At 42.0% G+C, this 17,468-nt stretch overlaps 1 protein-coding gene across 2 annotated transcripts in view; it reads right to left on the minus strand.

Moving 5' to 3' along the window:
- mettl16 (methyltransferase 16, N6-methyladenosine) overlaps positions 1 to 17,468 on the minus strand; it is a 187,463-nt gene that overhangs the window by 135,104 nt on the left and 34,891 nt on the right. For both annotated transcript variants that reach the window (XM_084318519.1, XM_084318518.1), the window contains exon 3: positions 13,743 to 13,930. In XM_084318519.1, coding sequence (XP_084174645.1) covers positions 13,743 to 13,930 — 188 coding nt within the window. The remainder of the gene's footprint in view (positions 1 to 13,742; positions 13,931 to 17,468) is intronic.

Here is a 17,468-nt window from a genome sequence, read left to right on the forward strand (position 1 = left end):
TGTGCTGGAGCCTCGGCAAGCTAACGTTAGCTGGCTCCAGCAGCTTGTCGATGTGCTGGAGCCTCGGCAAGCTAACGTTAGCTTGCTCCAGCAGCTTGTCGATGTGCTGGAGCCTCGGCAAGCTAACGTTAGCTGGCTCCAGCAGCTTGTCGATGTGCTGGAGCCTCGGCAAGCTAACGGTAGCTGGCTACACTAGCAGCCCCCTCCATCCCTCTCTCTGCTAACAATCCTGATTCGATTCTTGAACCTATTTAATTAAAAAGGAAGATATTGATGGACATAGTCATTAGCTATAGTATAGCTCAGCAGCTGTAACAGAATAACAGCTGCCATACCAGTGTTTTACCCCTTCAGAAGCATTTATATAGACATTTTAAGATAAGTTAATATACCGTGATATATACCGTTACCGTCTATGCTTCAAATTATACCGTGATATAAATTTTAGACCATACCGTCCAGCCCTAGTTTGTACCAAATTGCTCTTTTGGACAACACTTAACACTTCCGGTGCCAACAGCAGAGGGCGCTGATGGCCCTTCAGTGCCAGTGCTTTATCCAATGTAGGATAGGACTTATTTGCGAGTGCTTAAAATATATCAAATATAATAGCAATAGATCTAAATAACACGGTGATCGTCAGTGAGTTGCTTCCAGTCAACATGCACGAAACAGATAATTCTTTCATACATACATTTCCGTTTTATACCGTGATGAATATGAATATATTTCTAGAGCGTTGTCTCATCTCAATAAACTAACAAATCAAGCTTCAATGTATTTCGTTAGAAATCGTGCCATTTGTGGCTTGATTTATGAATTGACGCTAGATAAATAAACGCTAGATTATCGATATTATATGTCATCCAGGGTTTCCGTTAGAAAAAATTGTTGCCGGTCTCCGTGACCTGCAAGATTTCAATCTACCGGACAAATGAGATTAATTCCGGTCATAGTTTATTGAGCTTTAAAACAATTGATAGGCAGGCTATATAAAGAATGTCATCCTCAAGGCATGTAGATTTATAATATTATTACTTAAAACTAGGCTACTTTTGCGTATACAGTCATTAATATATTCCAAATAAAATAAGTCCCTCGATACTCCGTGCTGCTGCTGACTTGAAATAAAATAGACTGCGTATGTGGGCAGTCGGTCCGACACTAAACAGCAGTCTGTTATAATCACATTTTTATGAGCTAACGAATTCCGTTATATTGGACATTTGTATTAATTATATCAAGCGAAGAACTGAGAAAGCAGAGAGACGGCAACATTATCGTGGTTTGCGTGACGACTCTCTCCACCTCGCAACGACTTATTTGCAAAGAGTATGGCGCTGCAGAGCAGCTGATTCAGCTGTTATTGGCTCTTTTCTGGGAACCGCACAGCAGCGCCCCCCACCCAACATTGGCTGAAAATGGCTGAATTGGAGTACTGCTGGAATACTGCATTGTGCTGCTGCTGCTCCGGCTCTGCAGCTTCACAAAAGTTCGCACACCCAGCACTAAGCTCTCGCTGACAACGTCGTTGTCATTATTAGAAGCAACGAGGAAACAAATGTAATGATCGTTTCGTTCATAGCATAGGCTATTTAATTTTAGCCTATTTTAATACAATTCAAATAATCAAATTGTGCTTAGACTCAGGGAATTATTTTCACCGGACATTAAGACCGGAGAGATTAAATATGTCGGACTTCAACAGATTTTGCCGGTCAAATACCGGTAATTACCGGCTAACGGAAACGCTGGTGTCATCATGGGCGAACAGAAGCGGGGTCTGAAAAATCGCTTCTCCGTACTTTGGTCGTCGCGAACCTCACACACACACGCTCCGATGGCGGTAAAAGGAACATCGGATTAACCCAAGATTCGTAACATAAAGTACTTACCTCACATCTGATGTCCTGCAAAAAGATTAATCCAATTCCTGATCGCCATTCCAAATAATGATCGCGTTTATTGATCCAACGTTATATGTCCAAAACACATAATCCACGCTGCTCCGAGTGTCCCCAGTCAATGTGTTATAACGATACTGCATGCCCGAGAAAGAAAACCTGGACCGGACTTCTTAGATTGATGCAGAGCCCCAGCCAGAGGGATTCCAATGATGTGCAATACCATCCGGGAGACGTTAGGCAGCGGTATTTGCCCTTTGCGAGCTCAGACCCATTTCCCAATGATAACGTCAGGCTGGATGGATGAAAAATGAATGGATATAGCGAATAAAAGAAATATCGATTAAAACCCGGGATTTCTCGGGTTTGGCGCCCAGAGCATGGCGAGTTAACCCGACTTATCTCGGGTTTGGCCTCCAAAGGGTGTGCAATACAAGATGGGAACACACATAATCACATTAACAAATTAACATTTTATTAAGGGAAGTCATGGTAAATCCAGCAAATGTTTTTCTCTAACCCAATATAAATTGTTGAGCTTTCAAAGCATCAAATTGATTTCATATTGGCATATAATTAATTACGAAATATATGTCTATGTCCTAAACTAAGCTAGCTTACAGCCGGATAGCTTTCTACTAAACGCACAGAGAGGATCAATCATGAACTGAAGGTCTGTAGCTTGCTGGTAGAGAGGGAGAAGGCCGTGCTGCAGTCTATTGTAAATTGCGTAGCTGTTTGAGCATAGATCGATTTTACAAGTCCAGGTGAAGACAATAAAATGTATTGACTAAAAAATTAACAATACAATAAAAATATAGCATATACTTTCTGATAACATCTATTCCTCCAGACTCTCTTTCTCCTGTGTGAGGTTGGTGCTGCTTTGTCTCGAAGCAAGGTCAAATTAATTATTCATAATTGATATGTAAATCGATCTTTTTTTTCACAGATAATACGCATATTCGAGCATCATACGAGTATAATAAATATCTGTGTCGATCTCCATATCCAGAGTTGCATATTTATTTTTTTTATCCACTTTTCTCCTTATTTTCTATTTTTCTCCCATCCCAATTTCATGTATCCAATTATCCCCTCCCCTGTCTCTCGACTATGCCCCCCACTGGTCGGTTGTAGAGAGGATAGAAGCCTTGCATCACGTGTTCCCTCCGGCACACGAGGAGGCAGCCTGTCACATCTTTTTGCCTGCCAGCGCGGACTCTCATTGGGCGAGGTGTAACGCGTGGGAGGCTCACACTACCGGCCTCGCCACTTCCTGTCTCTGCTGTGCAGGCATCTCCCAACCGACCTGTAGGGGTTGCTGTCCACAACGTCCAATCCCCACCCATCGACTTCCACCCGCTGACTCTGCCAAATGAGCAGGGCTGTACGTTAACTTTTTTTGCACATAGCACTGGTGCTACAGAGGTTGATAGTTTTGTAGCACAGGCCAAAATCTTGTAGCACAAGTATAAAACGTGTTATATTTGTAACAGTCACAAATGTGCCTATTGTATTTGTGTTATTTAGTTGCAGTGCCATGTTTGGCTGTCATTTAGTATATCGCCATGTGTTATTATTACTATGATACTCTCATATGCTATTTTCAATTAATATCATAAACAACATAAGGAATATTAGCATAATTTTGAGTGGACTGAAGGAATGAGTCAGCGTTAATAGTTTTAAATGCAAATAATTTATTGAAACATAGAAGTGGGGTCGGTTGGGACACACACACACACACACACACACAATGGGGGACCCTGATGTAAACAAGACAAACGTCTTTCTCTGGTCTGCATCCCCTTAACAATTGTGTGTATTGAGCCGTACTGTACCCATTCTGCAATCTGTTAAATAAAGTTTTCATTCATTCATTCACACACACTGTTTCAACTCACCACCCCTGCATCATATTGTAGTCTAGTCTGTCTTCAAACTTCCACTCCGCTCGAAACTTGTTTATATTTGAATATCATCATTATCTGTCCATCCTCAGTTTACTATAATATACTCCTGTCCTGAGTCCTGACTAGTGACTTCATCGTCTTTCCAAACGCACGCACGCACACACACACACAGGGAAGGGGAGAGAGTGCCCCCCCATTTCCCTTTCCACACAGTGTCTGCTGGCTCTGCGCCTCTGATCAGGATAAGCTTGTTAGCTTGCTAACGTTGTAGTGATTGTAATGGTACATAAACGTAAATTTCGGGCGATGTGCGCATAAAGGAATGGCGACGGTGCAAAGCATGTAGATGCATTTGACCCGTTGCGAGAAAGAAAAAACACCACGGACTTATTTCGGGACGTGTAGGCGCACTGCTGTGTTAACGCAGCAGTGCGCACCAACCGACCAACGCGCTGCTCCTTGCAGAAGCACGGATAGGGCGGATACGACTCGTCGAGTTGTCACAAGAGTTTTTTCAAAATAAGAGTATCATATGCACCTGAACGTTGCTAGCTTTCGGAGCCTAGCTGGAGCTGCGCGTGGGCAGAAATGAGACCCGCTACAGGATTTTCAAAATAAGAGTATCTATATGAACCGAATCCCTATCGCACCAGTGCTACTGAAGTAAATCCATCCATCGCACAGACAGCTGTTGCTGTAGCACGTGCGATATATATGTCGCACTGTACACCCCTGCAAATGAGCCAGTACGACTGCCGGTCCAAGCCAAAGGCAATGCTGAGACTGGGATTCGATACCGGAGTCTCTTGCATTGGTGACGAGCGCAATCTCCGCTACGCCACCCAGCCACCTCCAGAGTTGCATATTTATATATTGAGAGGTGTATGGGGTGAGAGATATCATACATCAATGTGTACCTAATGCACCATCTCCCTCTTCTATTGTCTTAATAATGGATTAACAAGAGGCAATTCAGTCAGCTATTATGGAATCATCCTGGCCTAACAGAGACCAGGCCCTGCATTAGCCTAGATCATTTTAACCATGCTGGGTGAGGTGCCCGGGGGGCGTGGGGTGGCACCCGTTAGAGAAAGGCAGGAGATAAGTATATGCCCCAGTGGCATATACTTAGCTAGTGCCTCAGTAGCTATCCAACAGGGAAGTGACAGCTCCAATCTGCGTACCAAATAGGCCAGGGTCAACAGTCAGTGACCTGGAGTCTCTAAGGAACTGTGGTGACACACACACACACACAACAGCACCAACATGCATATAAAGGACACACATCAGCATACATGCAAGCTCCGGCAGTGGGTCTCTCCGATGGATGCACCGACTAACCAGCCATTACATGTGGATGGGGGATTTGGCCACTAAGTGCCAGGTACACTGGAGAAAGACAGGCTCACGTGTGCGATTTGGTAACTGCGAACAGGCAGTCGCTCATTGACAGTTGGTGCCACTGGCGGCCAGCTGCTCAGGGGCTGTGGGATGGACTTGCCCCAGAGACACTGAGCTAGAATACGCTTGAGGTGCACACACAAACATCACACATTAAAACACCTCAGCCATTCATTATGGATACATCTTTAGGACTTTATTTCATCAATTGTAACGGTCATTTTGGAGTAACCGATGGAAGATTGTAAATCATTGTGGGCTGGGCTGACATATTTCAAGAAATCCCTCCAGGGTTCACCACAGATTATTTGTGGTGTGGCAGGGATGGGGGGGTAACTGTACATTGGATTATCGACTAAACCTTACTTGGTCCCAAGAAGAGGGTCTCGTGTATTATTGGGTTTAATAGGACATTTATTGTACATTGGAGGGGGTTGCGTTAGGACATTTGTAGGGGCCAGTTTCGAATTGCAGTCTCTCGTAGGTGCTCTTTGAGAGTGGTTTTGAAAGTGGGTAGTGATTCACATTCCTTTACAGCTGTGGGTAGGGCGTTCCACATTGATGTGTGGCATAATTGCGAAACGTGTTTAGTCCCTTGTTTGAGCCAAATCTGGGTTTAACATGATTTGTGGAGCTCCCTCTGGTGTTGTGATCGTGGTATTCACTGACCTTTAGGAAGTATTTTGACATGTACATGGACAGACATGATTGAACAGCATGAACACCTAAGTACTGCAACACAACATGCATTGTTAAAAGGATAGTTGTGATTTTTGCTACTTAAAAATTATGTTGTCCATTGGTAGAATTCTTTCTCACTCCATGCTGTTCCTTATACTAGCTCTGAATAGTTAACCACAACACAGAGCACACATATTTAGATTTCAGTGAGTCTCAGTCAGCTTAGTACACTCAACTAGGGATGTCCCGATCCGATCACGTGATCGGGATCGGCGTCGATCACGTGCTTTTCAGAGGATCGGGGATCGGGAAAAAATAATAAAAATCGGCAGTCAAAAAAAGAAAAATTTTATTCAACAAACATGACCATGTCCACGTCTTAAACTCATACGGAGGCCTTAGTTTTGGTTTTAAATTACATATAATATATCATCATTAATGTATTTATTGTCACACAGAGCAGAATAATTGTCCACAACAAACACATTCCCCTTTAATTTACACCGTTGCAACAAACACATCCCCTTTAATTTAGACCGGCTACACGCTACACGCTCCACATCACAACAACAGTACAACACGTCGCTCCCGAAACACGGTTAATATCCACTGACTTGAGCAGCTAGACTTAATGTCAGAGGTTTGGAACTAAGCATTTTAAAATAGAAAGTCAAGCCAGTTGCAATGTTTGCAAGGAGGACAGGCTGGAGGCGAAGTTTTCAGACTAACTTTTCACCTGGAGGATAACGTGACTGAGGATTATCGTCGGCGTTTCAGACCAGAATGGACCATTACGTAAGTCGAACACTGAATGTATACTAATGTGCAAACATATTGAAACTTTTAATATTTCTCATATGAAGCAGAAGCACATTTCTCAGGGTGAATGTAATAACAAAAGCCTCCGCGCTCGCGCCCCGGACTACAGATGGGCTTGTCTCGCTCTGCCAGTTTCTGACAAAAGTGCGTCAAAATGGATTACTAATGTGAAAGATCGGATCGGAAACGATCGGATCGATAGATATTTAAAATCACATGATCGGGATCGGATCTGGAGCAAAAAAAGGCGATCGGGACATCCCTACACTCAACCCCAATTGACTTTGCATTGGTTTGTAACTATCCAAAGTTAGTATGAGAAACAGCATGGACTGTGCAGAGAAAGGACTAATCATCAACATCATTGGTAAGTATCAAGCTCCAGCTCCGTTCTCAACCCTCTGAACTCTGGTGCCCTCTGGCGAAGCAGGCCCGCGTTTACACCCATTTAAGCAGAACCAACATTCCACCGTCTCCGTCATCAACGGGGGCGTTACTCAGGTAAAAATAATGCGTGGAGAGCGAGCCTCAGCGCGAAAGCGCACACACACGCTGTATACATTTTAAATTAATCGTTCCAGCAAAGTATGCTTCTATTATTCGAATGACTTGTTTTAATGGGTATCATGTAGTAAGTCATACTGTAGAACATGACATAATAGCATGATATCTGATTTATTAATGCCAAATAATGGACGACGACCGCAATTGGCACTTGAAAAGTGTAAATGATGGATTAGTCAGTAGGGATGGGTACCGAATTCGGTACTTTTGAGGTACCGAACCGAAACACGTCGGTACTACCGAGTATCGAATCAAGTGAGAAACCGAAAAAAAAAATAAAAAAAAATAAAAAAAAAAAAATTTATTTTAATTTTAATTTTTTTACTTTTTTCTTTTCATGTCAACGTTCACACGCACAATATATGCTTACCTAGGATTTGACTTGATTCAACAACAAAGCAGTCGGAGCAATGACAAGCCGAAAACTGTCGAAATTGCTCCGACTGCTTTGTTGTTGAATCAAGTCAAATCCTAGGTAAGCATATATTGTGCGTGTGAATGTTGACATGAAAAGAAAAAAGTAAAAAAAAAAAAAAATTAAATTTTTTTTTTTTTATAAAAAATATATTTTTTTAAAGTACCGAAAAAAGGTACCGTTGGGTACCGGTATCGGTTCAAATGTGAAAGGTACCCATCCCTATTAGTCAGTAGTAATTCATGACGGCCCGTTTAGCTCAGCTGGTTAGTTCGCTGCCTGTGGAGCGAAAGGTCCCGAGTTCGAATCTCTTGCTTACTTTTCTTTTTCTTGTAACGTTAAATAATTTATCCACTCTGGTGTCCCAAAAAGGACAATAACACCACCTTATGCATACTGCACCTTATGTGAATAATGTGAATACTGTATATTTCAGTTGGTTAGATAGTCAGTTATATTGACTTATTTGTTTACACTGCTTGTGTTGCTTTTACTACCTGTACCCCCCCCCCCCATCCCACATGCTGCTATGATGCCTGAATTTCCCCAAGGGGATCAATAAAGGAATATCTTATCTTATCAACCAGAGTGGATAAATTAATTAACGTTACGGGGAGAGAAAAAAAAGTAAGCAAGAGATTCGAACTCGGGACCTGAGCTAAACGGGCCGTCATGAATTACTACTGACTAATCCATCATTTACACTTTTCAAGTGCCAATTGCGGGCGTCGTCCATTATTTGGCATTAATAAATCAGATATCATGGTGTGTGCGCTCTCGCGCTGACTCGTTAAGCCTTTCCCTACGCATATTCATTTCTGGAGCATTTCTTTATCCACTCTGGTTGGATGGTGTATTGTACTCGCAAATCGCTTCCTGTTGAATTAATCGGTTGAGTGCAGCGCCGACTCCCTACTTACGAGGGGGGCGTAATAGCGTAGGTCAGTGGCCAATCAGATTGCGCAAACCGAACGCGGAAGGACAACCATCTTGGGGAAAGTATTCACGCAGCCTGGCTGGTGTAAAAGGGCTAAGAGAAATGCAATTGTGTTGGGCCTGTCTGGTATTGTGGTGGGCTGCCACAGCTATATGTGACCTGGCACAGTCTAGGTGGGATTGTGATGGCAGAGAAGATGCTTCAGAAAAGTCAAAAACGTTGCGCGATTTAGAAATGGGTCGAAATAGAGATAGGCATTTTTTGTGCTTTGAAATGTTCTCTATCCGTTTCCTTATTTGCTAAACTTAATACGACTTGTAAATGTGTTCATTATTGTTAGATTGTCCGACAGTATTTATTCCGACGCAGGACAAAGAATTACATTTGTGTCGGAGGGGTGTGGTTAAATACTCAGGTCTCAAGTGTCGGAGACAGAGGGAGACGGGCAGAAACGACAGCTCATTTCCATTTCGAGACAACAGACTCAGTAGGCTACTTTGTTGGCGGTGTGAAACATTAATATCTTTAGAACAGTTTGTGTTAAATTGTATCTGAATCTCTCCGTATAGCATTAAAGCCGGGCTGGCAGTGTGCATAGATTATGTAAGTCCAGTGTGCGCTCCGCAAGTCAGACTGACCTGCGTCGCGCATAACGAGTCTCTCTCTCTCTGAAGTAGCCAAACGTTACACTATAAAAACTAACTGGATAGTTGATTTAACTTCATTAGCTGAAATATTATAAAATCATTAAGTCTGCTATAAGCATAATGTGTGTGTGTGCGCGAGCGCCCGTCCGATCTCTGGTCTTTGGAAATACCAGATGAGGTCAGAGGAGTTTGATAGTATTTACTGAGGATGGCCAGATAATGTTGATATTTAAACTTAAAAAAAGAATAATACATTTACATTTAGCTGACGCTTTTATCCAAAGCGACTTGGTATGATTAATCTGAACTATTGTTAACACTTATATATACGTTATTGGTAGCCAGCGGTTGATGGCCAGATCGTTTTCTCTTTTATTCGATTTAAATACCCTATTCAATGTCAGGGAGCTGTTTGTTGCCTGTAAAAGCCATACCTGGGCCCTCATTTATCAACAATTCTTAGAAAGTGTATGCACAGAAAAATCGGGATTTATCACACATGCATACACGGGTCGTACGCACACGCCGTGTTGATAAATACCATTAAGTTCTACGCTCCACGCTCGTGCACGATTTTAAGTATTTGCATATAGCACCGCCCGTAATTAACCATATATGGTAATGGAACACCCCCATGAAATGTGGAAAAATGGACTAAGCCGAACGAAGCGTGTTATTGGAGAAATATGTGACAGGCTGACAGAGACGTGTACACGTATGGTGATGTCGGATATGATATCTATTAACTTAAAGACCATATTAACTAATAAAGACCGTGCTGGAATATGACTGCCTTTTTCCGTTTAGTTCGATTAATAATACCCAGGGATTAAAGTTATTCCAAATCGAATTTTCCGTAAATTTTCTACCTGCATATGATTTGTAGAGGCATACAATCTATTTTGATGTCGGTATTGGGTAGCCTATATAAACAATAATACGAGAGTATATACAAGAACAATGAATCTCACTGCCATGTATGATGTAGCCTATACGCCATGTGTAGCCTGCCTATATGTGATCAATACAAACTTGAACTTGAATTCCATCATGTCTGTGTGCGGGACATGTAGTTGGTTGATTATTTGTATGACAGTCAGTAAACCCTTGCAAAAAGTATCCGTTTTATTTAATGAATTGAAAATATGCAGCAACGACATGTATCAGGCAAATGCGCATTGACTGAGTGGAATCCCTTTCTATTCACATAACTGCATTTGTGATGGAGCTTTGACAGCTACAGTAACAGTCTATTGCTCGATCCATCTCCAATATCACGATGGACTGTGCCGGTGGCAAAGACCAGAGGGTGGAGAGGACTTGAATGAATTCCATCATCATATTTATATGTTGTGTCTGTCCACTGTTATTTCCCCCCCCCCCTATTTATGTAAAGCGACCTTGGGTCTCTTAAAAGGCGGCGGCGCTATATAAAATGAAGCTATTATTATTATTGTTATTATTATCACGTCTGTGCGAGAGCTCACAAATAGACTGTTAGTCTCAGTGAAGTTTCAACAGAGGTCATCTATTCTAACCAACAAATTGAAGTAGAAAGCATTTCGTTGTGACCAATCTTATTTGGAAACAAGACAGTATTTCGCTTTTTATTTGAAACAATATTTAATCGCGTTTGGCGGTGGGTGTTCTGCGTATATGCCCCTGTGCCAAACAAGCAGGCAAACCTCTTGTTCGCGCGTGAGCACGTTATAATTACACTACTCTCGCTATTTTACAATGAACTATAATGAATTACGGGTCATACAGAAGTTGAACACGCCAGTGTCGAAACTAATGCACGGAAGCTTATTTCCGCGTTGTAGACTGCAGTCTTCATATTCTACCACCGGGCACCAGGTACGCACGGCCGGAGCTGTGCGTAAATATACGCACAAAGTCAAGCACACGTTCAAATTGATAAGTCCCACACTTTGCTTAGAAACGATCGTACACACGGGTTACGCACATATCTGTGCGTACGCAACGTTGATAAATGAGGGCCCTGGACTCCGAAGGTGCAGCACCGGCCGCTTATAGCTTATCCGCAACAGTAAGTTACTTCCGGGGTAGGCCTGATTGGCCCCGACAGGCACGTGCCGCGCAACTTTCTCTGCCGCGCGGCACGCTCCGCGGAGCCGAGCGGCAGAGCTTGCGGAATTACGTAACCGTCCAAATACGCCATGACTTTCATTCGGCGCTTCAGCTCACCTGGCAGAGCAGCGGTCCTGCGATCCTGCGGTCCGTTGTTGGTGAGTTCGAATCCCATCAAATCTCTTTTTTTTTTTTAACGTGATTTTTTTTTTAACGTGTATTCTTTCGCCGGTTAAGGTTAGGCATGGTTAAGGTTAAGGTTAAGGTTAGGCATTGTTTCGGAGTTGGTTAAGGTTAGAACGGTTAAGTTTAGGCGCTGTTAAGGAGCTGGTTAAGGTTAGAGTTTGTCTTAGAGAATGGCAATATTCTTTCTATGGTTAAGGTTAGGCATGGTTAAGGTTAAGGTTAAGGTTAGGCATTGTTTCGGAGTTGGTTAAGGTTGGAACGGTTAAGTTTAGGCGCTGTTAAGGAGCTGGTTAAGGTTAGAGTTTGTGTTAGAGAATGGCAATAGACAGCCTATTTCCGCGCGACAGCTCTCAGCAGCCTCGTTGCGCGTCCTGAGTTTGCCGCGTCACGTGCCTGTCGGGGCCAATCAGGCCTACCCCGGAAGTCACTTACTGTTGCGGAACAGTTACAGGCGCACCGGCCAGATCCTGCTAGTAGCGCTGTATCGAGAATGCAGTAACCCCTGTTCCAGACCCAGTGCCACACGCTAAACGCTCCGGGCGCTCTTTTCTACTAACCTGAACCTAGGGCTTCACCCAATCGCATTGAATTGTTTTCAGGACCCCCGAACCATTATGCTGTGGTGGGTTAATCGTGGGCCAAATGGACATATGATCTACCAGATGGCAATCAAATAATTGGAATATTCTTTTTGGAATCCCACCGGCCACAGGTATGAACAATTTGACGTCAATTTCAGCTGGATCGTGATTGTTTTCATAGCCATCGCCCTGATCAGCGTATGTTGTGGTAATAACGAATGCCGTTATTGGCAATCAATTAATCAGAAACGACCCCCCCCCCCCCCCCTTTCATGCATTCATGATGAAACATAATACCCATCAAATACATTTGATTTTTTTTATTGTAGCGTGTGTAGGGACAACACGCCAATAATTTACGTTGCGGCTTATAAATAGCCTCACAGGAATTAGCCCTGATCATTCCGAAATAACACTCATATTCACCACGGTATAAAACGGGAACATATGGATGGACATTTTTTTTCTTTTTTGCATCTTCAACGGAAGGTTCTTACTATCAAATTACCATGATATTGTATCCATAGCTATAATACAAAATATAGATTTAGCTCTACAAACAACATGACGCACAGTGAAAGTGTGTAATGGAAAGCTGGCCCAGCTATCTAGATGGGGAATTCCAATGGCCGTGAATGTGTTAATACAAGTCAGATTTGTTTTATATGTTATAACATGAGCCAGCTCTATTGTACTTTATTTTTTTTTATCCACTTTTTCTCCCATTTTCTATATTTTCTCCCATCCCAATTTCGTATCATCCAATTCAACCCTCCCCTGTCACGAACGCTGTTTCTTGCCTCCCACAAGCCGGCTGCAATGTGGACTAAGTCATACATAGCACAAGTCCCCTCCGGTACTTGAGGTAACAGCAGTCGCATCTTTTCACCTGCGCAGCTCGATCTCAGTGGCGAGGAGTAACGCGTGGGAGGCTCACGCTGCCCCCGACACTTCCTGATTCTACTGCGCAGGCGCACCAACCGACCTGTAGGAGTCGCTGTCCACAACGCCCGATCCCCACCCATCAGTTTCCCACCCTCTAATACTGCCAATTGTATTAGTACGGACGACCAGCCAAACTGAAAACAATGTGGAGAGCTGGATTCGAACACGAGAACCCAGCGTCTCCACATTGGTGGCGAGTGACTTGCCCACTACACCACCTAGCCGCCCTATTGTACTTTATTTTAAAGGATAATAAAATCTTGAATCTTGATAACTATCTTGACTATTTTCCTTTATCCTCTTGTTGGTTATAAGATCTCAAAAGTTTCAAGTTTGCTTTTATTTGTGACGTATAAAGTACATGTACATTACAGTGAAATGCTTAGTTCTGTATGAGCCCCTGAGAATGTGCTTGTGGATGTGTGTAGATGGTTGGGTTAGTGTTGCATAGAGTCATTGAGCATCCTGATGGCCTGGGGATAGAAGCGGGGTCACACAACGCCAATGGCTGCTCTCAGACTGGAAGGTGTTAAGTGGGGGGCTTTCTGGGTAAAGTAGTCATTATGCATAGCAAGAGAAATGGCTCCAGTTTCTTTGAAGCCCTGTAGCTCTGGAGTGCATGCGGTGACAAGGACAGTGTGAATAGAATAGATACCGATGTCGATGCCTTTGCGTGGCTTGCCCTGGCCCCCAACCAGGTCCTCCACCCAGTGGATGTAGTTGAGGCGCAGGGGGACGGTGGGGATGAGGCGCTCCAGGGGGATCTCGATGGTCAGGCCAAAGTCCTCCTTCAGCAGGGTACACGTCAGCGCACGCACCGCCTCTGGCTCTTTGAAGTTCAACCTGAGAGGGAAGAACAAGGCACGTTCACGTGAATCCATCCCATTGTAATAAACAACCCAGTATATTCAATTAACCAACCGTACCGATCGACCAATCCCAAGCACCGCCTACCTTGGTGACACCTTGACAACCACATTTAGCATGACCTGTATGCCATCTTGTCATGTTTTGATGAGCTTGAGCCATTTTCTTTACATGAAAAGTGGAGGATGTTTACATTTTTAAATAACTTGGCACAGCACAAGGATTCAATGTCCCCAATGCCATCACTGTCAAAACAAAATTAATGTGTGAAAAACTGAGTTTTTGGATGTGTGTGAGATTATGTGCAACATAAACCAGAGAGCCATATACAATGGCTTTTTCCTCATCATGAACAATTTGTATTTAATACTTCCTGGAATATTATCATACATCATAGCGGGGCCGGCCTTACGCATAGGCCATCGTCTAGGGCGCCATCCTGTAGGGGGTGCCTACAAATCATTTGAGGGGAAAGGGGGGAAAATGCTGACATGATCATATGAAGTTCTAGTTCGAAACAACCATAAATACATTGACTATCCTACAAAAAAGAGCAATAAGAGTAATAAACAATGCAGGATATTGGGACCACACACACAAACTGTTTCTACAATCATACATTTTGAAGTTCATTGATATGGTAAACTTTAAAACTCTGCAAGTTATGTACAAAGCAAGAAATAATCAATTACCGGTAAATGTAAGAAGCAAATTTCTGGATAAAGAGGGGGGATACAACCTCAGAGGACCATTGAACTTCAAAAAACCTGTGATGAAAACCAACCTGAAAATAATGTGTATCTCCTCTAGGGCTGTACCGAATGCATCGAAGCTTTGATCATAATGTTGACATTCGAATTCTAAATCAACATTCGAATTTTTTTCAATCTGTTTAAACCAATGGGGGTTTTCTTCACAGTTGCAGTTAAAGATTAGGCTACACTAATATTATAATATTCAGTGTTTGCCCTATATGCATTCAGCAGCGGCGCTGCTATGAACTAGACCAGCGGTTCCCAAACTGTGGTGCGCGAGAGGCTGAGCCCTCTTGGGGGTGCGTGACATGAAAAGGCTAATGGCGGTGCTATGGTGTTATTTTACTAATAAATATAACTAAGATACATTATTTCAAATAGGGATTTTCACTGTGTAAATCATGAAATTTACAAAACTTTTCAATAAAAAATGTACGTGTGAGTAATAATAATAAAAAAAATATGTATCCAAAATCCACTTTACTTCCTGCCAAAAGGCCATAGGCACGTGACGGGGACCGGTGCGTTATTATTGTGGCAGCGTATATTAAGCGTATATTATTATTAGTGTGTTTCCACACTTCATGCGTTCTTGGAGATGAAACGAAGTTGTCATGGGTAAACCTGTAAACAGCCTAATAACAGAACACTTCAACCAACTCACTGAGCAGCTACGGACATTATATTTCCCACCTATGGATGCATCTCAGACGTGGATTCAACCCATTTTAAGTTTCCCCTCCTGTCACTACAACCGCAGCAATAGCTGATCGACCATCTGATGGAGCGCTGCTGCTGCGGTTCAAACGAAAGCCACTTGTGGATTTTTGGACCGAGGCAATGACAGCATACCTGGCAAAGCTAAATATCGCCAGACTGCATGATGTTGAGAAGGACTTGCGCATTCAACTGTCTTCAATTGCCAAATCACCAAACTTCGCAGAGCTTTGTACACAGATATCAGTAGTTATCTCCACAATAGGCAACAATATGTGCAGTTGGCAGATGTCAAATCTGAGCTCATGAAGATTGAATGTGGGGTACCGCAAGGTTCGGTTTTGGGGCCCAAACTTTCTTTTATATATTAATGATATTTGTGATGTTTCAAAACTATTACAGTTTGTCTTGTTTGCTGATGATACACATTTTTTTTGTTCTGGAAATAATTTAAAGGAACTAGCTGAATATATTGTGTATGAAATGACAAAGCTAAAGAAATGGTTTGATGTAAATAAGCTATCACTGAATCTGAAAAAAACTAAATTTATGATTTTTGGCAATCGAAAACTAGATGAAAATATAGTACTGACCATAGATAGAGCTGATATAGAGAGAGTTAATGAATTTCGTTTTCTTGGTGTGATTATGGATGATAAATTAACATGGAAATCGCACATAGCACACGTTAAAAAAAAGATGTCCAAGAGTATTTTTGTTATGAATAAAGTAAAGGATGTGTTAGAGTATGAGGCAATGAGAACACTCTACTGCTCACTCATCTCACCTTATATCAGTTATTGTGTTGAAGTATGGGGGAATACTTATGGGACCAATATAAAACCATTATATATACTACAGAAGAGGGCTGTACGAATCACACATAAAGTGAGTTATCGAGAACACACAAATATATTATTTATTAAATCTAGAATAATTAAACTTGAAGACATGGTTAAGTTTCAAACAATGTTAATTATGTTTAGGGCAAGAAATAATACACTGCCAGAAAAACTACAAAATCTTTTTCATTTAGAAAGTGAGTTAAGTAGGAGAAAATACAATTTTAAACATCAGTTTGCACGTACCACACTTAAACAGATGTGTCCTTCAGTTATTGGTGTAAAGTTATGGAATTCTCTCCATAGCGAGCTTAAGGGATGTAACAGTGTTTATCAATTCAAAAAAAATTATAAAAAAAAAAATTTAGTCAGTATGAAAATCAAAATGTGATCTGAATAGTGAGATCTTTTTTTTTCTCTTCTCTTTCTTTTCTTTTTTATTCTTTATCATTATTATTATTATTTAAATTTTTCTTGTTTAACTGTGGATTGTGTTTCTTTTATAATGGTATAAATGATTATTTGTGTAAATAAGGTTATACGCCGACCATTAAGAAACTACATGTTAGTTTAGGAATAAGGGGCAGGTAATTATAAGATTTATTCTTCTTCCTGCTCCTTTTGTCCATGGAATGGCTATTTATGATTTTTTAATGAAGAAACTATGATTGTATTATTCCATGTGGCAAATAAAAACTCTGAACTGAACTGAACTGAAGATGCAGGCCCATCCGTCGCATTAAAGGATAACTCCACTATTTTGGGAAATTAGCTTATTTAACATCTTCCCTGGAGTTAGACAAGAAGATGCATACCTTTTTTGTCTCTGTGCATGCATTTTAGCTTTGGGAATAGATGCTCCGTTAGCATAGCTTAGCTTCATCACTGGAAGTGGGGGAGGACAGTAGCCTTACAGTGCCTTACAGTGTATTGCAAGGTCTGACATTGACCAAACTTGATATGCATGACCTTGGTGGGCTCTAGGTCAACTCCTGAAAAGGGGGTCAATGTCAGACTTTGCAATCAAAAGTTAGGGGGCTAATAACCCTTGCCATAATTTCAGTGCGCCCCTAACTTTTGATTGCAAGGTCTGACATTGACCCCCTTTTCAGGAGTTGACCTAGAGCCCACCAAGGTCATGCATATCAAGTTTGGTCAATGTCAGACCTTGCAATACACTGTAAGGCACTGTAAGGCTAC

Source organism: Notolepis coatsorum (assembly GCF_963971535.1).
Source record: "Notolepis coatsorum genome assembly, chromosome: 1".
Classification (NCBI taxonomy): domain Eukaryota; kingdom Metazoa; phylum Chordata; class Actinopteri; order Aulopiformes; family Paralepididae; genus Notolepis; species Notolepis coatsorum.